At 35.4% G+C, this 27,626-nt stretch overlaps 1 protein-coding gene across 3 annotated transcripts in view; it reads right to left on the reverse strand.

Annotated features, from left to right (window-relative positions):
- The window catches only part of wwox (WW domain containing oxidoreductase), a 379,609-nt gene that overhangs the window by 270,267 nt on the left and 81,716 nt on the right, over positions 1–27,626 (reverse strand). For all 3 annotated transcript variants that reach the window (XM_088614153.1, XM_088614154.1, XM_088614155.1), the window contains exon 6: positions 4,956–5,044. In XM_088614153.1, coding sequence (XP_088470279.1) covers positions 4,956–5,044 — 89 coding nt within the window. The remainder of the gene's footprint in view (positions 1–4,955; positions 5,045–27,626) is intronic.

Raw genomic sequence — 27,626 nt, forward strand, 5'->3', positions numbered from 1 at the left:
CAGGTCAAGTAGATTAACTGCTGTGCTTAAGTCTACTTTCAGGAGAGAAGAAAAACACATTTAGTTTTTATCATATATCACTTCTCATCCTTACATCCTTACTGTGGATGCATCACATCTGTGAAGGAAGAAGCTGGAAATTGATTTCTATGATTTTTTTTTTGCTGTGATCAAGGCTGCTTTAGACATTCAATTTACTCGTCCTTCTAATAAAAAACGTTCCCTTCTTTTAACAGCTGATTATTAAAATCTACAGTATATGTATGTTCCTACAGCACGATGCTAGGTACTCAAGATTTTACGGGCAACAATTAAATCTACAGCCTCAGTGCTTGAGAAATTATAGATTTCTGGAAAAGGAATCCACTGAGATATAGTTGTTCATTTGACTCCATCTTACAGCTACTGGAGAATCACATTCTTTCAATACTATTAACCTGTAAACCAACAACCCATACTTTGACCCATACTGGATTATGGACACAGATCCAGCTTTGCCACCCAGGCCTTCTATGAAAAAGTGTCATAAAATATCCAAAGAGGAAGAAGAGGAAAGGGACTTTAGGTGTGAAGCAGGTCGACACCCTATAAACACAAGGTATTCAATTTTCTAATAAGATAATAATAAGTTAACATCCAAAAAAACTACAAGATATATAAAAAGTCATCTGTCTTTAATATGTACCTGTTCTAAGAACTGATACTGAATACAGACAGTGAAGCGTCTAATAAAAATAATTGTTTCTTCTATAGAAGAAATTAGTGTTAAAAGTTCCTGAAGAATGACGTCAGTATTACCCATCTATCATTACGGCTTGGAAAAAAGGGGTTTATATCAAATATGGTCATATCACATGATCTGTAGTTAGCATGTGTACTATTTGGAACTGGTTGTATTCACTTTAGCAATTGAGAAAATGTATATGATAGCATTTGGTTATATTTTCATTTCTACAGAAGGTTACATTAATTTTACGTCTTAAGAAGGGTCTTTAATATGTACCTGTTCTAAGAACTGATACTGAATACAGACAGTGAAGCGTCTAATAAAAATAATGGTTTCTTCTATGGATTTTTTTAGTTTTAGTTTTAACAGATGAATTTAAAAAATAATTAGAAAGGACCAAGTCTGGATGAGTGAGAAGTGTGGATACAGACACATTTTCAGACCCTTTGTAGTAGAAATCCATCCGTGTACAGTGCCCAGTTCTTCTGATAAAATGATCTATCTGGTTTACTCTTACACACTTTGTGGACTCCACATTCACACTTGGACACACTTCTCCAGCCTCTCTTTCTTTTGTGCCAAGGTGCTCTGCCGCCCTGAGGTAAAAATGATCCCTCCAGCTGGGGTCAGACCTCAGTCCTTGTCCCAGAGTAAGGGTCTCATTAATGGGCAGCCACTAGGACCATAGCTTATTGCTCTTTTGCAAGATCCATGTTCATTTTGGGTCACTGGGCCAAATAAATGATTTGGGTCCCAAATGGTTTCAAGCTAATGGGTTAATCTTTTTTCCTATTAAATGCCATCAGACTCTATTATGAAACTTATGAGAAGATCTATTTCGGAGGCAGTGGTATATAAACGGTGTGGATTTGCAAATGCTTGACCCTGTCTTTCTGCTGGCTATTGAGCCGTGGCAGGAAAAAAAATCTACCAGGCGGCACCCTCCAAATGGCCCCTCTTTATTCTTTCTTTTCTCGTATCTGTGACATCTGAGGCCAGTTTTCACAAATGCAGTACAGTACATCAAGTTTCCACAGCTCAACTGCCTTTGGCAGGAGGGTCACTTTCACCAGTGAAGCAGTGAGTGGTTTTAATCAGGGGAGATAGGAAATAAGGATTCATTACCAATTCTTCACCATTATGCACATGGCTGGCTGCTGACCAAGAAGCAGGTCTTGGCACATGATACCCCAGCCTGAGGGCAGCCTGAGGCTCTTTGAGCCCTGGGGCATCCAGAAGGCTGGTCAAGGACCCCGACTGAGGACAGGAAACCTCTGCCAGAGGAAGAGCTTGGACACGGAAAACTCAGAAAACCACTGTAACGCTGACCAAGAAGAAATGAGTGTTAAAAGTTTCTGAAGAATGACGTCAGTATTACCCATCTATTATTACGGCTTGGAAAAAAGGGGTTTATATCAAATATGGTCATATCACATGATCTGTAGTTAGCATGTGTACTATTTAGAACTGGTTGTATTCACTTTAGCAATTGAGAAAATGTATATGATAGCATTTGGTTATATTTTCATTTATACAGAGGGTTACATTACTTTTACGTCTTAAGAAGGGCCTACAGAGTATGTGCATGAAAGCACGTCTTCCCATAAAAAGATGCCAGGAAAAGGCCCCTTTTTAATCCAGAATCCAGGAAAATTATAGAGTGTAACAACATATCTGGAAACTCGTGACTCCTAAAGACAGATTCTCTTCTGTTGAGGAAGCACAGCATACCCTGAACATCTTAACACTTGCATTTTTAAGGCTCTTCACACATATTCACACATATTCTGCATTTAACATACTCTTTTCACATCACACAGAAGTCTTACCCTTTTCTTCCAAAGAAAAATTTGTTTTCAGCTGTAAAACAGGTGGTCTAATCCCATGCAATCCCATACAAATTGACTTCTTTACTGACCACAACCATAACAAAGTACAATTTTAACATTGTAACTGTCATTCGGAAGGAAAAAAACTCTGACTGGGAAAGACAGTTGTTGCATAAAAGGCGGACGCCTCCCAAATCCCAAGATCTGCTGAGGAAACCTAACCACATCGGACAATAAATTGCCCAGAACCCACTGATATATTGTACAGGGATGGAAAATGATTCTTGGACATCAAAATCCTTCTCTGCCAACATCCTAAAAATACTGAACTGCAAAATTCCACATTTCCTTTTTCATTTCTTTGTAGTTAAAGTCCATCAATGTTTACAGGGAAAAGAAACACTGAAAGCAAGGAAAAATAGAGCACTTTAATCGAGAAGCAAAATGTTTGGACAGGATATTCTCTTTCGTCCACCATTAAAATATCCCACACATTTCTGTCAAAACAGTCACTTCAAAGTCCACGGCAAATGCATACCTCAGGAACTCACTAACACAACCATCCTGTAGTCACACATTAGGTACAGCTGAGTAAATACTGCAAGACCTTGCAAATCATATATTAAAGCTAGTTATATTTTCCTACTTTAATTCTGTCAGATTCAATACCATATCATCCTTCATTTGCATTTTTGATTAACTCTTAATTGACAGTTCTCAAAGTTGGCAGGTCAAATACTAGAAAAAACAATTTTTAGTGTAGTAAAAGTCAGACTTGTACCTAAACCGGGACGTTAATCACGAAGTGCAAATTGAACAATAACCAGAATAGATGCAGTGTGCAGAATTCTTTGAAGGAAAAAAGTGCAGAGTGCGCTCTTATTTGATGGAATTTTATTACATAATTTATTAGCGTATGTAAAACAAAGTATATTGTTACATTATTATAATGACAGTTCAGAACCTCATGTTTTAAAGTGCAGTTTCACAAGAAAGCTTCCACTATGCAAAGATACTTTTATATCTGTATGCTCTCACAAAAGCCTTCACAACTTTCATGGGGGGAGGCAGCTTTGTAAATGACATCTTCCCCTGCCCCTCTCTGAAATATAACTTCATCAGAGCTTGACTGTAATTGGTTTAACTAGGAGACTGTGAAGGACTTATTACTCTCTAGAAATCAGTTTGATATAATTATTTTGTTGACTGGGTCAGTTGCTTATTGACTTCTGAGAGAGGGAAATAACACAGCAACATGACTGTTATTATTTGAAAGGTTGGCCCAGAGCCCTCTCTCTAATTTAATAGATGTGAGTGCGGAGAGGGTCAAAGACCTCCGGACAATGTTGACAAAGTAAATAAAATTTTAAAAGCTTGGACAAAGTTTCACAATATCACCTGAAATTCTGTTGATGTATTGTAGTACTTTTAGATGTAAAAAGTGACTATTTTGTAATGAAAACAGAGAGGGAGTTAAATACCAAACTAATACTGTGGGATGTAACTTCTTGCTTGTAACCTCCTGGGTTCTTAGTTTAATTATACAGCTTTATTACCAAAGCACATAAGTCTCATTATTTTCAAAATTAATATTTATCGCAACATACTGTACACAACACCACTTATCTAATAGGAACTTGGGGCAAAGAAGCACAAAAAACATACTATAGGTCCAACAACAATGGATTAACCTGTGAAATAAGCACACCTTTTTGTCCATATCTTGTGAATATCTACTGAAAAACTGTAAACAAATAATAGTGTATTGTTGCCACTACTCACTTGCAACTCTTGAACTTTGAACATAAGAAAATATGTGAATACTTAATATTTGTTTTTAGTAAAATTACATTATTGATAATGTGTTCAAGCAATTATACTACTAACTAATTATACTCATGCTAAGGTGTGATGGGGCAACAGCTGTTATTAAAACAGAAGTCTTATTAGTTTGGTAATAATCATAATGTCTTATACTGTAGCAGTTTTAACCTCGTATTGACAAAATAATCAATTTAGGACGTAATTCTATTCTCAGGAGCAACATGATCTTAATGGAAAATCACAAAAATGTAAGCTTGGTTGCTTAAAAAGTGAAAAATCTAAAACTAGGATTCCTTCAAATCACAGAGTGGTTTTAGAAACAACTATTCTAGAAACAATTTTCCTTAGGTAAAAACAGCAACTAAATTCGCTAATGAAGCAAAACTTAAATGCATATATTTATTTGTCTTATTGATCTGTTTCTGGCAGTAATATCTGGATTGGTATTTCTGCCATAGTTACCTGGTGCTTACTCAAAAAAGAATGACATTTTTAACATTTATCTGGGGAGAAATAAAAAAGGATGAATGAAATGAACAGAGGAGCAAATTATTCTGAGGATGTTTTTGACTTACAGGTTTCTTGCCTTGAAAGCCTCTGTGAACTCCTTCACACTGTGCAGCGAAGCAAGGTCAAGGGCCATGGCTTCCACCTTGGCCTTGTGCTAAGAGGAAAAAGAAGTATAAGAATTAAGATCAGAAGACTAAACTCAAGGCAGATCGCTTTCAGATGATTTGAGTAAAGACTGCACCCAAAACTAAGCAGCTGCTCCTCAAATGTCCCAGCTTAAAGCACCCAAATTCTGTAGAAAGACCAAAGATCTACACTATTTCCTTAATCAAGCAGTTTGTATAATTACGCAAAAAACAACAGCTTTCATATTATAGTTATGAGATCAATAGTAACACTAATATAGAAAATTGACAACCAAGACAACATCTTAAAAGGCAGTCCTAGCAATCACAACAGATACACAGTATCAACATCAGATACTATAATGAAAAGCAGGGATCATTCTGTTATGTATTTGTTTAAAAAGACAGATTATGCAGACTCTCTAATTATACAGTCATTTAGAGTTTTATTGAGTTACAGTTCACTTTGCAAAATGTAATTTCTGAGTTATTCCTAAGTGATTAGTTTTTTCAGATTGGTCCAGAATAGACAAGCACAAATTATGATAAGCACACATTATGAACTTTGTGTAAAACAAACATCTTCTCCTTCGCATTATTATAAAATACTAACATGCAGGTACACTTCATTTCAAATTGTTAGTAAACAAAATCTTGAGGATACAGAGCAAGGTCTTTTTCAAGAAACCTATTATGATATGTACTCCTTCAGGCTTGACCACACTGAAGACTGGATGCATTATACTATAAATATATTTCTACTGATTTCAGCATTGCGACAGAGTAAATAATAAAGAATGCTTTTTGTAACAGAGAAATGTAGAGTGGTACTAACTTTTCAAAAGCAGGGTATCTGTATCTGAGAGTTATGATTTTTATTGTCTTATGGTTTACATATAATATTGGTAAAGACACCTTAGTGAAGGAATACTGCCAGTAAGTGAACAGAAAGAAATATAAAAAGCCTGTCATAATGTCTATAATGGCATATAAAACAGCTAAAATAAATTATGGATGACTAAGGCAAAATCCATATGATAAAGGGCCTTTTAGCATTTGCTTTTATGTTTGAGAGCAATCGCCTCTTACAGTATGCTGTTATGAATCCTTTAAAGATATTGAAGAAATCATATCTCTTGCACAAGTGCGTGTTCAACAGTCACTTTGTATTGAAAAATTTCTGTCTCCTTAAAAACCATTTTATTCAAAGAATATTAATCAAAAAAGCCAATTTTTCCCTGTGTTTTTGCTCACTGAAAGCATTTTTTTAATTTTGAAAGAAATAACACTCGTCATGAACTCACACTTTAAATCATAAACAAGAAACTAAAGTTAAAGAAAACTTATGGAAAGAATGTTGTGAAAAGAATACTTCTTTTCCTCTTAGAACATGTGCACAGAAGTCAAAACCAACTAGACATCTTTACTCATTCTGCTAATACACACTAAATGTCCCTTCATAAGAAATAGACTATGGGCCAGAAAAAAAACCTTACTTAAACCCTGCTGGAAAGCAGGCAGGAGGTCACCGACAACAGCACAACATTTAAGCTACTTATACAGATTTAACAATACCCTACATCAATGCGGACTAAATTCAATAGCAGTTATAATACTGCCAGACCTAATACAGCCACCAATAATAAAAGACTGTTTATGGAAAAATCAAAGACCTTTTGAAAATATTGCTTTCAGGGATTGATGGATTTTACAGGCCACTTTCCGAAGTAAATTTCTTTAAAAATGCTGTTTTTTCTTTAAATAGCACTACCTTACTATGTTAGTTCTGCTGGTGATATGACTTTAAAGAAAACTGACTCTTTTAGTGGGCTGTGGAAGAGCTTTTAATTAACAATTATAGAAATGGCTTAACAAATACAGTAAAAAAAAGGAGACAAAGCCTTGCAATTCTGCAGGGTTCAGAACCCTGATGTGTATCTGAGGTCTGTCTTTGGATGTCTATCCAAAGATTATTAACTCTTGTCTGATGGCAGCCTTATCACCGGTAAACCCTAGGATCAGTTACTTGGATTAAAAATAAAATAAAATAAATCCCCTGCAACAGTGCTCTCAGTTTCCTTTAACATTGCACAATTATTCACTGAGATATACCTGTCACTGAAGTAAAAGGGCTCTACCTAATAAGTCTAATTTCAGAAAATTAACTTTTGCCTCCAGGGTTTTCTCCTACTTTGAAAAATTATTATCTGATAACATCAAGTCATGCACCAGCCTCAGGTCCATTCAAACTTTGCTAGCATGTTATCTGAAACCTAGCTGGGTATGTTAATGCTGTTAATTAATGTCAAAATGAGTGCAGAGAAGCAGTTTGATTCTGTTCATGTAGTTCATGCTTGTACTGCAAGTGTCTGGCTGGGCAATCAGAAAGACGAGACAGGTCAATTCAGCGAGTCCCTCTGTTAAGTAATCTGGATGGATAAGGAGGAAAAAAACACTGGGGGCTTTGCTTGGATCTTATTTAATAAAAAAAATGAGCAGGCTTATAATAATCTTTGGAAAACCTGAGAGCTGGCCTGAGACACAAGCCGCAACCCTCTCTGCTGCCTTGTAGGCACTGTGGGATCATGCGCATTGCAAAGCAGAGGGAGCCTATAATACAGGCTCGCTTTGGTGCCTGCCTCACCAAGCTGTAATAAGAGTCAAGAGTAGTGAAGTTGAGCTTATTACTATCTATCACCCAAACTCTGAATCTGAGGGGTATAAAAGGAAAAACAATAGTCAGTGATTCTAAATTTATACTAAAATCACCTCTAGTATATCAACAAGTCTCTGATCAATTATAATGAAAACTGATGAATGAATTTGACTCGGAAAATTACCTGTTCTTAATGTATTAATTGTTCCCATTTATTTAGGACAACTAACATGGAATTTCTCCAAGAGTAATATGACAAACATTAGTTTTCCATATTTTTATTTTCTTTTAGGAAAAAAATTTTGAGCAAATTAAGGCCTACTGTATATATAGTATATAATACATTCGCTAGCAACAAGTTAATTGGGATATTAATTGGAATAATTAGTTATACTATCCCATTGAAAATGGAACTGATTATTATGAAAAGCATTCAGGCATAAAAACATTTTCAAGAAAATATCTTGATAGATACTCAAAAACAGATTTTCAATTAAACCATCATATACAATACACAGATAATGTATGATATTGAAACAAATTTAAATACATTTAAGTTTCAACTTTTCAAAGCATCTTAATAAAACTCCTGATGTTAACACTAAATTACTTAGTAAAAAAATACAGCTTTGGAATTCTTTTGCCTTAAAGCAATAAACTCCCTTTTTTCTAGGCCTTGGATCCCTACATGACTAACCTGTAAGATGACAAGCACTTATCTTATGTACCACCCTTCCTCTCCCAACAGCATTAATAATCCACTGGTAGCCATTAGTACAAATGATTAACAGCACACAGACTAAGGCCACTTAACAGAAGAGCGGTACAAGCAATCAACAGGAATGGAGCATGACTTGCTGTGCCTGTCATAGATATATTACCAAGCAGTGAAAAGTGCCAGATACACCAGAGTCCCCAACACCATTCATCCACTGAGCAAGCATGATAGGGACCTTGTCAGCGTAAGTCTTCTCATAAAAGCTAAATCATTTCTAAAATGCAGAGGCCATTTTTATGAGAATTATATGTGCATATGGTATATTCACATATATTTGTGAGCTATAAACGAGCCACTGTATCTGAGACAAATGAGACATTTAAATGATTTCTCTTTAAAGAAAGGTTTTGTACTAGATTTCTGATTACCTGCTGGTTTAGGAAAAAAAATGCCAATTTCCCTGGTTCTTATCTCCACTAGGAAACCTGTCAGATCATGTTACCTAAGAAGCCTGATTCTGTTTCTACTAGTTTCTTCTCAATTTTCCATTCATGGGTTTGAAATCCACACTGGAGTACAAAGGATAGTTTCAACAAGGGTCAATATCTACAATTCAGAGAAAAATAATTGATGAATATAAATGCTTTTATTTATCAATACATGTAGTAAATAAAACTTTCAACTGGCAATGTCTAAATGCTATATACTCTATTATCACACACTGATGCTGATGAAGTGCTGCTGCTGAAAAACAGCCTAATCAGCTATACAGTCATACATCACACCACACAACACCTAGACAGCTCTAAAATAAGGTGCCATCTGCTGGAAAATTTTAGCAAAAGCAAAGGAAGAATTTGACCTAAACCTCAGAAAGGTTTTGATAGATATGCAGGATGATGTTTTTGGGGAAATACAAATCTTTTCATTATTGAATACATAATAATAGTGCTGATGTCATTTAGATGCGCTTATCCCCAGTGGCCAAACAGAATAACAGGACAGCTCAAAGCACAAAACCATAAAGTTGATAGTGATGACCCTGAAAATTTCACTTTCTCTACATTCCGAAAGCCATGAGGGGGGCACCAGAGTGATCTCAGTTCTCACATGATCTTCACATCACTTTGTACATCAGTGCACCCAGCAAAGCACACTGAACGGAAAAGTACATATTGCTTTTGGAAGCATTAATTAAAAAATGTTTTCTGTTGCTTTTTTACTACAGTTGTTGTAAGGAAAAGGAAAATATTACACAACATATGTAGGAAAAGACTGTAAAGTACAACCAGGATCTATTTAAATAAATTTCTTTTAAAAATACCACTGGCAATGTTCCTTTGAAGCATGAATATGGCAATTGAATCAAATGTAAAAAAAAACCTCAAATCTGAGCAATGTTTTTTTTTAAAGCAAGAAGCTTTTTTATTTATTTTTTAATCCAAATACTTTCCCAGCTCTGCCACCAGTGTCGATTATCATAATCCCTAACCATTTGTTTCTTAAAAGTGCAGACCCACGATGCACTTAAAACACCCATCCTTCAGAAGAGGAGGAGGGAGCTGGCAGCAGTTCGAGCCTTGGCTGTATTTACAAAGTGACAAATTATGTTTCCTGCTATGTAGCAGCAGAAACAGCTCACTCAAATGGGTTGATAAATGTAAGACAGAGGCACGACAAACTGGTTTATTTTTATTACAACTATAACTGCATTTCTTTTTTTTTGTTCCCAAGGAGGACCACATGATTTATTATCTATATCATGAAAAAGTAGCATTAGATCTGACAGGGAGTAGTAAGTGCTGTGAAACTCTGGAGACGTGTTCGGGCAGCCTCAGCTCCCTCGAGTGAGATGACCCCAAGACAAAACCACACTATTATTAACCATAAAACCAGTTTCCATAACAATCAAAATAAACTGTTGGATATTAGGGTTATGTCAAAGCATCTACAATATCTGTAATTTCCTTTTACCTCTGCAGTTCTGCAGGTGTAGAAAAGTAAACAGAGGTGTGGGGATAAACTAGGAGGACACAGAGAAAAAGAGGACAAATGAAGGACACAGCCTGGGCATGGAACAAAATATTGTATAAAATACAAGTCCAGCGTGAAAATTAAAACACAAAAGCACGTTACCCTTATGTCACATTCCTTTTGGTCTACCACAATTTGAAAAGTAAATTATACAGTCTTTATGTTATTGCATAAATAATTTATACCAATTTATACCAGTTGGTATGTAACATATAGAGATACAAATACATTTACATCCAAACAAATCCCAACCCTCACATTGGAATATATGTCTTACAAGCTCATGCCTCAGAAGTCAATGATCTTAGATTTTCACCATATAATAGGACCTAATTCCCACAGGATTTACCCCATTTTTAAATTTTATTTACATAATATTTTTATATTAATATGGAATCCCAAGAGGTCACCAATTCCCATAGTTAGCAAAATGCATAACGCATCCTCTTCACTACTTCTGAGTTTTATATACATCTACATCTGACAGGCAGTGATGTGTCATAAAATCTGAACCAAGTCACTACTACAATGAACAGCCTTTCTCCATAAACTATATGGGGTATCTGACACCCAGGCTACAAACATGACTTATCTAACAGCAACAAAGGAAACAAATCAAAGCCCAGTTTTTTTTTGAAAACCCACATCTGTAGAGAACACTTTCCCAGACCTGGATATTTAATTATAAAACTGATATAATCTGTGTGGAATAGCCACAGTCTACAAAAGGATACTTTCCCACCCAAGAAGTGACCTCTGTGCCCTGGATTAAAGGGATCCAATTTCAGCTTCACAGAATTACATGCATGTAACTGTACATCTTGCTTTGATGACAATGAACGAGTACTGTGATCAGGATGCAGCAGCTTTACACACACTAAACTGCTGCTGCTCAGCAGGGTTTCAAAATCTGAACATGTGCAGCTATAGATTGTACTGCATATAACAGCACAGTCTGAAGCCTATTCCAGATTTCAATCACCAGGCTGAAAGAAATTAAAGTACAAACATTACTAGATGTTGTGACTTGTCAAAGAATTAAAACGACTATTATTGGCCAATCCATGGTCATGTAAACGAATATTGTGATGTTTTAACTAGATAAGATTTCTGAGGCTTATTTGTGGCATGGAAGGCAGGGTACAGTAGGTTTTAGATTCTAGTGGGAAGCTGCATATGTGGGCTGCAAGGGAACAAGCAAAGGTTAACTCCACGATGAAAAGTTTTTTCTATACAAGCAAACTTTGTGGTCTGACCAGGACATTGTTGACTCATTCTTTTTCTGTCTCAGGCACTGAACTCTGCAGCTCTTTCAAAGTTGCTGTTGGCCTCACCTTGGCATCCCTAACCAGTTTTCTCCCTGTCCAGCTGCTGAGTTTGGAAAGATAGCCTGCTCGAGGCAATGTCTGGATGCCTCCCACTTCGTATTGGTTGGCTTCTGCATTGTCAAAGAGATACTAAGGGTCTTTGAAATATTTTTTATACTGTTCTCCCGCTATGTGGCTTTATACAATTTCATCCCTGTGTTGTTGAGAAAGCTCCTTGGTCCTCACTGTTGAATCTTTATATGAAATTCACAACCTGACTGAGGGACCTCACAGAGACAGGTGTGTTTATTCTGAATTCATGGGAAACACCATTAGTGTCCACAGACAGAGGTCCCTCCACTAACTGTGCCACTCATAAAGGTCATTTTGTGCACCTTAATTAATTTACTTAAATTAAGTTTAAACTTAAACTTAAATTATGATTTTTTTATATTTTTCATTCATATTATGTCCTTTCTTTTTTTTGCTGTGAACATGTTGAAAAGGTTGTGTGTGTGTATATAAGAAATATTAATTTCCACTTCTGAGTGTTATGAAGGCAAGCTTTTAAGAAGCTAAATGTGAGAACTGTACAAGGGACTAAATACGTTTACAGGTCAATGTATAACTCCTCAGTGTACTATTAGCGTATGGCATAATAAAGCTAAACTTTATTTGTAGAATTAAGGGAATTTCCAACACTAATAGGCACATGAGCTTCTGAGACCAGGATCTGAATGATGTGTTAGGAGACAACATCTATATAAAAAAACTGGAGCCCATCCAGAAGGTAGAGGTGCATCCTGGCTGCCTGCTATCCCCCTGCAGATTGAAGTCTTCCGAAGAAAATAAAGTTTATTGCCTGGAAAGAGGGGAAAAAAGCATGTAAAAAGCACTAAAGCAATGAAGGTGAACAATTAGACAGATGGTCAGGTTTCGGGTAAAAAAAAGAGAGAGGAACACACCAACGCAATCGTTCAGGAATTTTATGAGAACGCTGACAACTTCTTACCACTTCAAGGGCGTTGGAAAAGTTAAAATCACTGGAGCCATCTCTGTTTAACTTTGGAATAATTGCTGAGCATGCAATACACACGGTGCAGGTGACGATGCTAACTGCTTGTAGCAACATAACATTTCTGCCTTTGGTTTTAATGACTTTTTTTCTAACAAAGAAGTATCCTTATGATTGAAAAAACTGCAGGAAACAGACCAAGGATATATATTTCCATCATGATTCACAGATTTTTTTCTTTAAAGGTACTATAAATCTGATTGAAGGTCATTAAGGATGTAGGCGTTAACCTGTTTTATGAAAATGTTGCAAGACTGAAGCACACCTCTAGAAAGCACTGAGCAAGGTTGGTTTACTTATTCAACATATATAGAAACAAGACAAAAATATTGTATTCTGGAGGTCAAACCTAAACTTAAAATATAAAATGGCACAGAAAATTAAAAACAACAAATGCATGAAATAAACCACATTATACAGGTTTCATTAAGGTGACTTGTAAATAAAGTAGTAGAAAGTACTACTAAAATGCAAAGACTTTTTTCCAGCCAAGGTCACCATATTGACCATCTTGTGATTGCCCAAAGACTTTGTGAAATAATCATTGGTCTCGGCTCATCTGCTGAGAACAGCTGCCCATAACATGTGAATGACCTCTCTGGTATTCGTTGTGGTGGGAGAGCCTGGGACAGGATGAGAGTGGTGGACCACTCCTGGGATTGTCTCTCCAGAGAAAAGCTGATGCATTTTAACAGGCCAGCAGGAGCAACTACTGTGGATGTGTAATGCCTTCACTATGGATAAAGCATCGGCTGTCCATAATGATACTGCAGAATCTGTTCATCTTCGTTTCTTTGTTTATTTGGCTTTGATTATGTATTTTTGTTTCATTTGACAAAAAATAAATGCAGAACATTGTTTTGTTTTTTAAATGATTTATGGATCGTTGCACATCTCATGAGTCACCAATGCACAAATTCACATCCACGTAGCTCCATTCACAGACCTCACGTGTCATACTGCAAATACTGCAATAGGTGATAAATCTCCTACCCTTCTAATTCCCCTGATACTGCTGGAACAGTACACATCGCCTTCACCGGTAATGCACTTTATTTGCCCTTCAGTCTCATGGAATACACAGTGTGCTCATCCACTGCATCCAATCTGAACTATTTCGCAAACATCACATAAATTGTCCTTGAGTACTGCAAACAAGCGCTGAGTTACCTTAGTGCAACCAAGTTTCGGAACTTCAAAACCTAATGCAATATGTTGTACGAAATCGCAGTATAGTACAGTATATGTTATTGTGCTATATCATGATGCATAATCAATTAAATCTCCTACCTTTCCTTTGAAATCTATATAAATATTTCCTGCTAAATGAGGTATGTATATTTAGTTTGGGTGCAGGATGATGTTGTGTTTGAGTTTTGTTACAAAACATCATAGTAATGTAAAGATCGCTATACACGTCTGACATTACCATCTCATACATGAAGAGAATTTACCAGCACTTGTACAAGAGCACTACAGAGATACTATATATTGTACATTACCTGAATACAACTGCCACTACTTTTAAAGAAAAAGCAGAATGCAAGGACAGATAGCTTAACCTCATTAATGGGGGATATAATGACAAGACATCAGACAGGCAGACCTGAAATGACACTCCATATACATTTGTGTCCCTGACTGTCGGCTGCACTGAAGAGCTGCAATAATGCAATTATAAATCTTGCTTTCGAATCCAATACAATTAAGAGATATGAGATGAACCAAGGCACCTTCCTGTTCAATATGATGGCAAGACATTCTACTGACCCATTTAATGGTTATAGAATAGCCTTTAATGGAACCACCTGTGTGGAACAGCAAAATAATGCACTGCTTTAATGCACTGGCCTCTCACCTTCGCCATTGGGCCTGAAAAGAGACCTCACTTAAGTGATCAAAAATCACTCCGATTTGATGGCTGCACAGAGCCTCTTGCCACCCAAGGTGGTTTCAGCCTAATTCCCAGTGTAATAACGTGGGAGTTACAAAACCCACAATGAGAGTAATTATACTTGATACATAGATTTAACTGGAGCTGAAGAGTTTTTCACGATACAGTCAGATAAAGCAGAGTATTGATCACTCAGTTTAGTGGTGATTGAATCACATATACTGTAAGAACCAATTTATCATATTATATTAAATTATTATTACTACTGTTATTTCATGTTCTGGGTCAGGTATTATAAAATTTATAACAACTACAGGTTTTTTTTTCTAAATTACAGTAAAAGAGTCTAAACTAAAATGACTGAAAATAGAAGGCATAAATTGCAAGTAATCCAGGAAGTCTGTTAAGCATTTCTGCTGTTAACAATGAACATAGAGAAGTTTAAAGGCAAGACTATCCATGCCACCTGTGCATAAAATGTTGTAATAGGAGCAATACAGCACTATGAGTCCCAATGTGGGTATGTTTAATTTCCTCACTCATTTAGTGAGTTACTTCGTCCAAATAATTCTAACACTTTCATTTCAGTTAATGATTACAATTAGTGACAACTAAACATAATATAAAAAACACTGCCTATTCAATTCAGCCCGTAACTGTACTTAATGACTGGTTTTAAAATATGTTAAGAATAGAAAAATATAAAAAGAAATAATTGGATGTTAAGAGGACATTAGATCTTTAGCAGAAAAGGGCACCTTTAGAATGATTTGTCAGGAGGAAATGAAACCAAGCGATGTCCACCAACTCCTCCCCTCTTACAAGGGGGTTTGCCTTTGAAGACCAGGGATAAAAAAAATACATGACCTTCTCTTGACCAGACCACACAAAATTGCTCATCAACTTTCAGGCCATATTTTATCATATATTTTTTTTTTTAAAGAAGAAAAAGAAAAAAGAAAAAAAACGGCCAAGTGTGAGACTCATTTATCATCCTGTCACAATTATGACATTCGTTCATAAATACCAACCAATCTCCTCTACACCTGGCTGAGTCTTCTATTCAGCCCCATGTAACTCACTAATTACACCCTTTCTCCCCCTGCCCCTACTGCGGTCCGCCCCGCACGCGCTCCATTGCACTATCTCTCTCTCCAAAAAGAGTAATGATGGAGCACAGAAGACCGGGCAGGGACCCTTAAACTTTCATACATATACACATGCCGCAATTAATAAAGAGCCCAGGCTCTCCTGAGGAAAGGGGAAAGTGCCTGTTCAGCACATGAAGGGAGAATATGCAATTTTCTCAAGTTAAGTCTACAATAAATTGATTTCTGCTTTCTCTGACACGGTAGTCCTAATGAAAGCTAGATAATCTACAGGTTTTGAAGAAATCAAGTTACAAATCAAGTCACAGGTATCAGAAGATGAAAGCAGTGATGTTAGGGCAGGAAAGGATTTTCCTTCTCTGGGCTAAAAACTTTGGCTGATCTGACAGCTCTCCTGTTATTTATTTTTCATAAATGCTCTGGGTTTGAAGGGTGTTATCAGAAGATGCCAGTCTGTTTAATAGAGCACAAGTATGATTTTAATTTGTGATCAGAAACACTATGCATTTTTTAACTTCCTGTCATCACAGTTATATACCAATATTGGCCGATTACCAATAACAACCACTTAATATTAAAAAAATGCTTCACACATATACTGTAAAAAAGAGGCTCTATTCATTATCTTACACAAACACACTTTGTGCACTCAGTATCTCAACAAAACCCTTAGCGAGAAATTATTTTAAATGTTTTTATTGTGAGGAAATCAGCACGATTGCAGGCAAACTACTCCTCTTTTTCAATAAAGAATCTCTGTTCTATGCAGTTGAAGGGTTTGAAACATTATATTGTGAAACTTTTTGTTGTCTAAACAAGTTGAAATTCTATTTTTATAAAATAAACCATAAAACGGAATAGGGGCCTTTAGATGTTTGTACAGAACAGAATATATTCATGATATGAATTACCATCTATATAATATTTGGCAGATCAGTATGATATTTTCATTTGATTATGCAAATAATATATGCAAATAAACAGCATTACATATAATATACAGGAGGCAGTGTATTGGCATGGGTAAGGATGTATAGCTGGTTGTGGGTTCGAGTACCCGGTGCAGACACCACTGCTGTACCTTGAGAAAGGATCTTCAGCCCAGTTGCTCCAGTCCACCCAGCTGTATGAGTGGGGACCACTGTTTACTGGCCGGTAGGCTCTACAATGAACTAGTGTTACAGTACTGTATGTCACATGCTTTGTTTCTTTAAAGCCATGGATAAGCACCAGGATAAGCTGTAGCCTGATGAGTGCTGTGGCTCAAATACAGGAACAGCCAATACTGTACATATACAGGATAGATACATCACAACCTTTACCAAAATTGTCATTTACCCTCACGCAAGATTCAACACTGCTAATTGTGGCCAGCTCTCCCATAACCAAGCCATCTTCAGACAGAATCTCAAGGCACAGTTCTGATTCTATCAAATCTGTTACTGCAAATATTTTAACTTTATAAGACCACGGCTGTAAAATTAATAAAGATAAAAAGATGTCTATGGCTCCATTAAAGCTCCCTTTCCTTGTCAATGAGATTAATAGCTTATCTTTAAGAATTTGCATATGCTGCAAATCTTTTCATATCAGGGGTGCTTAGTTTAAGAGGAAACATCCTGAGCTGCAAAATGGTCTAAGGATAGGTCTTTCTTAAAATAAAAAGTACAGTGACAGCAAAGGTATTTATTGATTATTTCTTCTGTACACAGCTGCTTCAAACTACATCTTTTAACATGATTTACTGAGGCTGCAGTTTCTTAAAACTACTGATCGTGTGCATTGCTATGCTAACAGCAACACAGGCATTGTTCTTCAACCAGCTAGTGTATCCATGTGACACAGTTGGGGTCACGCCACACTGAATGATTTAACGCTTGTTTTGCTTCAAGCTCCTACAGTTTTGACATTGCTACAATGTTGTTTGGATGTTTCAATAGTTAAAAAGAAATGAACAAGACACTGTTCTCGTTATAATCTTAGACAGTTTGCTATTTAACTAAAAACAGTGTTAGGCTAGACCGCAGGGCCTTAATGACAAGCGACTTAATCAACAGACTGGAGAGATGTGGCTGTAAAAGAAGGAAACAATTAAAACAGCAACTGGTTCACCAAAACACTTCCAAAAATTTAAAGAGACATGAAAATAAAGCAAGCAAATGTAGTAGTTGCATATATAGTAAATAAACAAACTTTTAGCACTTTAACTTAACTTTATACAGTAATTTATGTAGATTGATTGTCTGTTTGTATCAAAAAGTCCTGAGGGCAAAAACTGAAAAGCAAAATTCCAAAACATGAATTAAACTAAAACTCTTTGTCCAGCACACGGTACTTACTAGTTCTAATCGACTAAAAAAACATAAAAGCAGCTTACATTATATTTCAAAACTAATAAATCTGAATGATGCTTTCTAACAAAAACAAATCTGTATATTCTTAGAATTAAAAGTACTGGTGGTGTTACTGAAGCTGCTAACCCAGTAAAGATCTAAATTCAACTTGAGCAGGTTGTCATTAGTCAGATGTGATGATAACTCACCAGAAAACTCACAGCTGTGTAGAATTAGTGGGTTTTGTGTTGGTCAGTGTATCTTAATCCTGCCACACAACACTGCTCTCCACAATGTGCCTCACATCTGACATTGCAATGTAATCAGTAGGAGCTGCTCTACTCTTTCAATTGATGCCGATTCTGCTGTGAGTACTGTGGAACTCACAGTGTGAAGAATGACAGTGCACATTCTGCTGGAGAGGCAGAAAGGTCCTCATCCCTCCCAAGCTAGCATGAGGGTTACAACAGGACAGAACGTTTGACATGTATCTGTCAGTTACAGATGGGGGAATTAGAGTAAGGCAGAGCTAAAAACAGTGAACTGGCAACTGATGGATTCAGAGTCAATAGAAGAAGGATCATTATACTACTAGCATGTAATATTAAAGGCTTAAAACAAATTAATGTATAAAATAAAAAAATAGTCTAGGAAAATGCAGGCTAAACAGTTTCATGAAGAAATTAGGGGGAAAAATCAGAAGGAAGAGAACATTCTACACACTGCATAAAAAGGGCCCAACATTTAAACACGGAACAAAAAATAGAACAGTCAAGAAAGGGAAAATATTGCTACAGAAGCAAAAAAAATATGCAAACCATTTTGTTAGTGCTACAATAGTAAAATAACAGTAAAGGTGAAGTAAATAGGTTATACAACAATAGGGGGTGTATAATAAAAGACAATAAACAACTAGTAGTAGCAGAAATAGTAAAAACATACTACTGTTGATTAATATTTCATGCATGTTTTTACAATAGAGGATGTAAATAATGCATCCCATGTTGTAGAAGGTTCTCCATCAGTACAAGGCAGCTTTAGTTTGACACTGATGCTTTAAGGGCCCAATAATTAATTAATAAACAGGCCCTGATGGTAATTTCCCAGTCATACTTTAGGAAATGTGAAGTGTTATTCATAGAATATTAGAATATTTCAACTTACACTAAGCCACAAGTACCCAAAAATGGAAGAATTGCAACTATATCATCAATTCATAAAAAGTGTGCTAAAACTGAAACAGCAATCAGGACTCCTGAACCAGAAACCTGAACTATAGACTATGTAGAAATGTTATGAAAACAACACTCGAGAGATACACTTAAGGAATACTTACAGAGCAATGCCATTAAGTTAGACAACTTACATTAGATTTACAAAGGAAGACTTAACTTACTACAACTCTTCAGATCAGCAACACGGACACGAGATAAAGCATATTGCATGATATATTTACATAACCTGAAAGCTTTTCATAAGGTCACTCAAAATGCTAATTCTCAAATTAAAATCTATAGTTAATAGTTTATGTATGCACATGGATCCAAAACTGGTCAATAAAGAGGAAACACTGCTTCATCTTACAAGCTTTTTGGTCTTCCTCACCAACACAATACCCCCAAAGATTTTACACACTCACAATACAACACCGCTTCATCCGTCACACCCTCACATACTGTATTTTGAGGTACACATACAGAAAGTTTCTGGAGTCTCCCTCCACTCATGGGAAGTTTCCATAGGCCAGTTTGCTCTGTGTGGCCTCTTGGAAAATGTAGTTCTCATGCCCTCCACTGTACAATGAACAAGTGCATTTTACTTACAGGTTACTCGTTACTGTTAGAACAGAAATTTCTGCATATCAGCTTTCTAATCTATAAAAGAAATGTAGGCTTCCAAGTGTGCAGCTGGAAATACAGTACCAGCTTTGCATGATAAACTGTTTCAAGCAGAAGCAAAACAATAGTTCCCATATCACAGCACTAAAACCAAACTACTACATTGGAGCAACTAAATTACTACCTCCTCGTATAGCAAGAGTGCCATTCTCATTTTAACATTAACGTCATTGCCCTTTCAACAATCAGAAACAGGTTTGCACAGAAATCCAATCACACCAAGATGCAGAGAAAATATGATCAGAGAAGAGTATTCATGTTCACACCCCAATGAATAACCCTTTAGGCCATTTTATAGTTTTATTCTTTAAATCATGTATGCCACATATTAATTCAAATGTGTTTGCTGTTTGACTGCTTCACCTAGATTCACACTCCTAGATGCTTTTAATTTACAATTCAATTACATTTAATGCATGGAAAAGTAGTTCTCTGAATGAAGTAACAGTGCTTCTTGAGGGTTCTGTATTAGCTTCTACCAACAGTGGAGATCAAACAGCTATTCATTTGATTATACACTATCTCTCTTCACATTTTTCTTTTTTTTTTGTTGTTTTCAAACTTAATGGGGCTTCTTTCAGCCATGCATCAAAAGTTCATTTTTTGTATATTATATTCCGTTACAATTTGTAATTTAAGAACTGACTTTGAAGTTCTCGTTTATTAAAATTTTACAAAATGTTATCAAGATTATACACACAGAGAGGAAAATGTCTAAAAATCTGTTTCATTTAAGACCGTATATAAAAATTATATTAAAGTGTCAGATATTCTGGTAATCCTAAATCCTTAGCCACACTTATTCAGAATATTTTTACTCAGACTATTTACATCTCCTGGTAGCTTTAAACATTTCCTCCTTTTTTTTCTTTTTCCCCTACAACAGTACAACGATGGGAAATTAAATTTGCATCAGGATGTGATGTAGATTGAAATAATGCTTCTTTATCGTCCGAGGTATTGAGAGATTTACTCCCAATTTACTTCGCCACTCAAGCAGGTTTGCACACTGTGCAAATTTTCTTAAGATATGTGCCACTTTCCCAATACCCTAATGGCAATATTTTAATACAATTTCATATTACTTTCTAATATTTCAGAGCTACAAATAAGCTCTAACAATTACATATTTACATGTGGTTCATTTTGCAATTCAGCATAAGAGTTTTGCGATTTTGTTGAGGTAAAATAGAAATTTACTGCATGCACTTTTTTTCTAGGTTTAGGTAATCGAAGCTGAAACAGTATAAAGTCCTGCTTAACAGAACATTTGTGTTTTAACAGTCAGCAAGTGTGTACTTCTTGAAGTGCATTTCACATGAATATTTTTCCCCCAAACAAGTGTAGTTATTTTTATTGCCCACAAAACAGTCCAATGCTCCCTCTAAAGTATTCAGCAACTGTAACGAAGGAGGGAAAAACACAGAATACCTGACAATACGTTTTCTCTTTGATATTCGATTAGCATTTCTGAATACATCTGCATTATAAAATATTACCACACAGAAACCAAACTTCTCTTTGGGTATAGAAGAATTGGACCAAATGATTAAAGAAAGGCTGATGCAATTAAGTGACATGAAGCCCTTTGATCTTTTAAATTGTCTCTCTGATAAGCAAATATTTTATTCTCTGGGTGAAGCATGCATATGAGAAATACTAAATTAATAAAACATTCACACTCTCCTGCATCTCAGCTAAATATAACAAACGGATTTTTTTGCTCAAAAATAAATAAAAGCTTATATTTTATATTTTAGGCAAAGGTTTAGTTTATGGTCTGAAACCTTATTAACAATCCACAGAATATTATTACAAGAACATTTAGAATTTTCTCTTTGTAAAGTTTTAGATTTTTATCATTACTGTACCTAGGAAACCTAAAATTTTGGCATTTTTCTAATAGATCTTTAATAAATAATATAGCTGTGCCAATAATGACAAAAATTAGAATGTCAAAAATCAATATAAAGACTAAAAATGATAAGCATACATAGGTACACATCAAAGGTGAAAAACACTGAAAGAGCAAAGCATTTGTATTTTCTCATTTAAGGCTGGTACTCGTGAAGCTCAAGTAAAATGTATAGAAAATAGAATGTCTTCTCTCATAAAACAAACTCTGACAGAGGGAATTCTTAAATTGGCTTATAACAGTATTCTTAGCTTTCCATCACAGGATCACAAAATGTTTAATCGAAGAAGGGCAGGCAGGTGTTAAAAATCATAGAATAAAAAAATCTATATATTAATCTTTTTTTTCTTTTACGGTAAAAAACATTACCTCATTTCCTACATGAACGATTTCCTCAATTTAACGCCAATCTTTGGAAGTAATGTCACACTGTCTGATCACTCCTACCTTCACAATGTTATAGTGTGTTATTTATATTTTCAAGAAAACCTTTAAAAAATACTGGAAATGACACTGGAATTTACTTGTCCCTTTAAGTAATTGTGAGATTCAAAGATTGTTTGCCCATTTTAAATATTTGCTCATGCTTACACACAGAAAGCTATTTAGGAACAAGCAGAGGTTCCATACTGAAATGTAAAAAGAAAACAGAAAAAACATTTTGGCTGTGAAGCCTTCTTTAAGTGTGGTTATTTAGGCATTGTTAAGTGACTTTTGATATTGATGGATTCCTATACATTTCAATTAACTATAAACTGCACTCAATACAAGCAAACTAAAACACTAAAGCAAAATCCTGTCTTGATGGTATCTTCAAGTCTTGCCAATATTTCACCTTTTTGAAGATGAAGCAACAGAGCCAACAACTTTCAATAAAGTATACAGCAAGTAATTAATGTTTTCACAATTTCTCCTCTCACTTAATTCTTATAAAAATATAATCAGATATTGCTTATCCAAAGCTAAAATTCGTTTTTATAAAATGTTTTTCATCTTTTATTTGTTAAACAGTTCTTTAGACAGAAGTTCAGTTCCCATCAATTCTGCTACTTTACTTATATGCCAAATTACATGAAGAAAAGAATATAAATTATGATAAGTCCACTAACAAAATATTGGGATGCATGTTACAGTACACTGCAGTAAATACACTGACATTTTCATGTGTTTTGCCTGCTTGTTACAATTCCAAATTGCAATACAATCAAGTGTATTCCTATCTGCTTACTGTTTCACACTGCCTCATGGTACACTCCCATGACTTAAAAACACAAAATAAAAATACAAAAAAAAAGATAAAATAACTGTCCTTTGACTGTGCATCAAAAACATTTTAAAATGTGTTCATTGGACAATGTTCCCATGTTTGCCTGACATTATTTAACATGTCGTTATGTATTAAAAAAAGGTAAAGCACTTATCCTTCAGTACAGTACCTACATACCCTTCTATCCAGGTAAAATCACCCCTTTCCCCAGCAACATTTAGCATTTAAATGTATCCCATGCTGAATGTAATATTTAATTGCAATACAATTATATAATTTAATTGTAATATTTTTAATTGCAATTATAAATATCAATTTACACAGATTAAAAATACTAAATTAAAATTACTGGAATCTCCCTTTAAATGCTAGTTATACTTTTGAAGTGCACTGTGAGTGTAAAGCAGTAACATGATTCTTTTCTTCCAGGTATTATGACCTGCAGTGAGGAAGTTCTTCTCTGTTCAATATCAGCTCCTGCTGTAGAGGATGTGGGGTGCTAACTCCCCTGATCTCTGGAGATCTGATTTCATTGCCACCTCAGTTCAAAACTGATAGGTGTTTGGTGGACAGTTTTTCTCCTACGGGGCATTTCACTTCATCATCATAATAGAACGCTGTTTCCTATAACGCGGCACAATTCGAGAATCTCTCCTGGGTAACTGTCAGGACTGTGTGGAGGGAGATATTCAGGTCAGAGTGGAGCTGTTGCAGAGCTGTGTGTGCACTATGAGCAAGTGTAGCTACTTCAGCTATGGTTTTCCTATCCCGAGTACTAAAGCAAACTAGCAAGAAGTAGTAACAGGAGAGAAAAAATAAACTATTATAATGAGTTATCTGAATGAGAACTGAAGTAGTCATTTTCCTTCTGAATTTATATATATATAACTGTCAGACTATCACTGACTGCTTAATGACATCCCTCATCAATTGCTCAAAGATGTCTCATAAACCTCACACAATTTAAATATATAGAAACACTCTGAGGCAAGTATAAAAATAGAAGTAAAACTACAGAATTAAAAACATTACACAATCTCAGCACACAGGTTTTTAATTCTACCCTGAAGAAACCCATCAATGATCACCGTCCTTGCAACCTAAATTGAAGGACAAAAAATAAAAACTGCAACCTACCAACCTACAACCTGTAACGTCTCATAAAATGGAACACAAAAATAGGTGTGCAACAATGCATGGCTCCTAGGCTAATAATAAAAAGACACTAGCAATGGAGTTACATGAGAGAACAGGAAAAAAACACCCAGTGACAAAAGGGCCTTAAAGCAATCCGAGGGAAGGAGAAATAAATTAATCAAGCTGCCAAATGAAGAAGGCCGGGGGTTGACCTCTTTCTGGTCTCATTACTTCTCCATTACCCTTTTTGAAAAACATCCTCTTAGTAAGATCACTAATTAAGGATTATGAGTTTGGTGGGGGGGGGGGGAAATCACACGTTTCCATCACTACTGGAACTTTCATTCATCCATCATTCTAATAACTCACTTTTGAAACCTTTCCGAATGGGAAGAGGCACTAATGGATTATCATGAGTTTAGAAGGCAATTTTTCCCCCATTTAATTGTGCTCATTAAAACAAGCATTTGTACAACTGTAGATAGAGCCTTTCTATTCTAAACACTTAACCGAGCACAGGCGATAACAAACTACATTCCTTTAGAATTAAAAATAAATATCTAAATAAATAATCTGAATACAACAGCCAGCTTTGAAGCTCCATCCTTTACAGGGTAATACACATAGCTGGTAAAGTATTTTCACTATGTCACTGTCAGCTGGTGAACACAAACTGTGAGCAAGCTGACACAGAGAGTGCTTGCTCTTGTTAAAAAATTGTGTAGGAACACAGATATCTTTTTCATGCTCTCACAAAACCATTTGTATTTTTTTCTGTACTAGTAATAATACATCCTTGTACTTTTCCTCTCATTTGTCTGTGCTTTTCTTAATTACTTTAACTATTACTGAAACATATTGGGATTTTTAGCAGAAGTAAACCTTAACATTATTAATTTATCATTTGCAAAACTCGAATATTTTGTAGTAGTACCATCTGTATAAACACCATGAGTAATAAAAGTAACATTAACCGGTATCAATAATCAAGAAATACAACCAATACAAAAATACAACCACATTTTGACTTAAGGGAAATTTCTTCGCTAAATTATTTCTAAATAAAAAACAATAACAAATAACAAATCCATCACAATAACTGACTACAGAAAATTGCTTAACAGGAAATGACAAGCAACCTTTTTTCTAAAATTATTCTTCACAGAGAAAAACAAAAGAGATAAAAAATACACCAGAAACAAATACTAAAACCTTGTGCAGGTCACACTAGTTTAAAAAGCTGTGTGAAAATTGACTAGAAATCTCTTTCCACACTCACACAGGCCTACACTACCTTGAAGCTTTTGAGGATGACATACTTTGATGGTAATAGGGACAGTAATGAAGGAGTTAATGCAATAATGTAATAAATCTAAGAACTGTTGAACCATTGTGAGGTCAGAGTTCAGAAAATCAAGGGCTGTCAATGGAACAGCGCTTGACAGGAAATAAATGATGCGTTGTAAACAAATTGTATTATTGCTTTAATTCATGCAGCTTAATCCGATTTGTCATGAAAGAGACCTTCTATGGGAAACGAAAGGCAAAGAGTGGCTAAAGCAAACCTTTTGATGCTGAATGCCATGGGACAAATCTTTGTAGACGTGCTCTTCCTATCTATACTGTACCTGTAAAGAGAATAAAAGGCTGGAATATACCTCCAGGTAACACCGTTTGCTCCTAGTTCATCAAAAACTTTTCCACACTGCAAACAAATTTCATAACCATTTAAAATTAAGTTTGTTGGGATGTATTTTGACTTCTTCTGTAGTGTCAGCTTCAGGTTTACACTCCAAATGCTTAAAGGAAGTTAAGCTAAATGTTGATAAGGGACCATTTAGTTGTCTGATGACAACAGGGGTGGGGCATGTTTTCTGTTTTTCAGTCAGCACTCTGCCTTGCCTATAATAGGAGTATGAGCAAGGAGGCAGCTCTCAGATTAATTCCATGTTTTATGTCTCATGTTTCTTCATCATGTCTTATGTACAGTATGTGGTCACCAGTGTGCATTGACAAATAAGGTTTCACACACCTCTAAGACAGACATTTATTAACTATTAAATTATTTAAAATAGTCTCTGTTAAAGAATCATTACAGCAATGACCAATGGGTCAAAATTCAGCAACCTAAGATATCATCCACGATTATCGGCAACTTCGTTGTGAAATTTTTGGCTAAATGCTACATTTTTAGCATTTCTATTTTTGACCAGTTTGACACTTTACAGATTATTCAATTCAATATCCTAACATTTTTAGAACCTATTTAGAAATGAACATCTTTAATAGCCCATGCTACAGCTATAGTGTTGACAATCACTCTCAATTGTTGCATTAAACAATTGGAGAAGATTGACTAGAAAAGAGTGATTCATTTAGTGGTTGTGAAAAAAGGATAGGAAATGGAAAAAAAAGATACTGTGATTCCGATACTCTAGGTTATAAAGAATGTGTTTGTGGGGGAAGGTGAGAGAAACATCATGAGAATAAAAGGCTTAAAAAAGGGAAATAAAAAGTTATATTCCTAATAGTATATAACAGAAAACAACACACATTTTCCTCATTAAGTTATAGGTATAAATGCTGTAAACCATGAAATTACCTCTGAGCCTTCATATCGAAATAACCTGGTTTGCAAACGAATGATCCATGCAAAGCAGTAAAATGCAGATTATTAAAATAATAGGAGGGATTTAAATTTGCATTTCCAGGTTCCAAAACTGTTCAGCATACAGGGCACAATTACGCCTCCTATATTTATTTTAACTGAAGAACAACACAACAGCATTAACTAGCTTTCTTTTCCCCCAAGACATTTTTTATGTAGAAAATATTATTCTAGTATTACACTGAGTCTTTTGTTTTAAGAACTCAACATGCTTATATACTGCTCGTTGTTTCAAAATTTCAACTTCATAAGCCTGTGTTCCATTAAATATAATAGTTTACTTGTTTGGAAATCTCATAAAAGATGCCGGTTAACCTTATCCACATTTACTTCTGAATGAAACCTATAGTGCAGAGGTTCAAGTTTGCACAAGGTGTCGTTTTCTCTAATTAAAAACTGTCTCCTTATATGAAAAAGCAACATGAACTCATCACAATAGATCCGCTCTAATCCTTCTCCAAACAAGAAGTGTTTTAATTTAAAATGCAGGGAAATGCTGAAATTCAACATTCAACAGATCAATCACACTTTACTTTTTAAGTTGTAGATATCTTTAGTGGCTGTCTGGGGACACTATATGACAAATTTTCAATAAAGAGT

The sequence above is a fragment of the Lepisosteus platostomus genome, chromosome 20 (assembly GCF_059453375.1).
Source record: "Lepisosteus platostomus isolate fLepPlt1 chromosome 20, fLepPlt1.hap1, whole genome shotgun sequence".
Classification (NCBI taxonomy): Eukaryota; Metazoa; Chordata; class Actinopteri; order Semionotiformes; family Lepisosteidae; genus Lepisosteus; species Lepisosteus platostomus.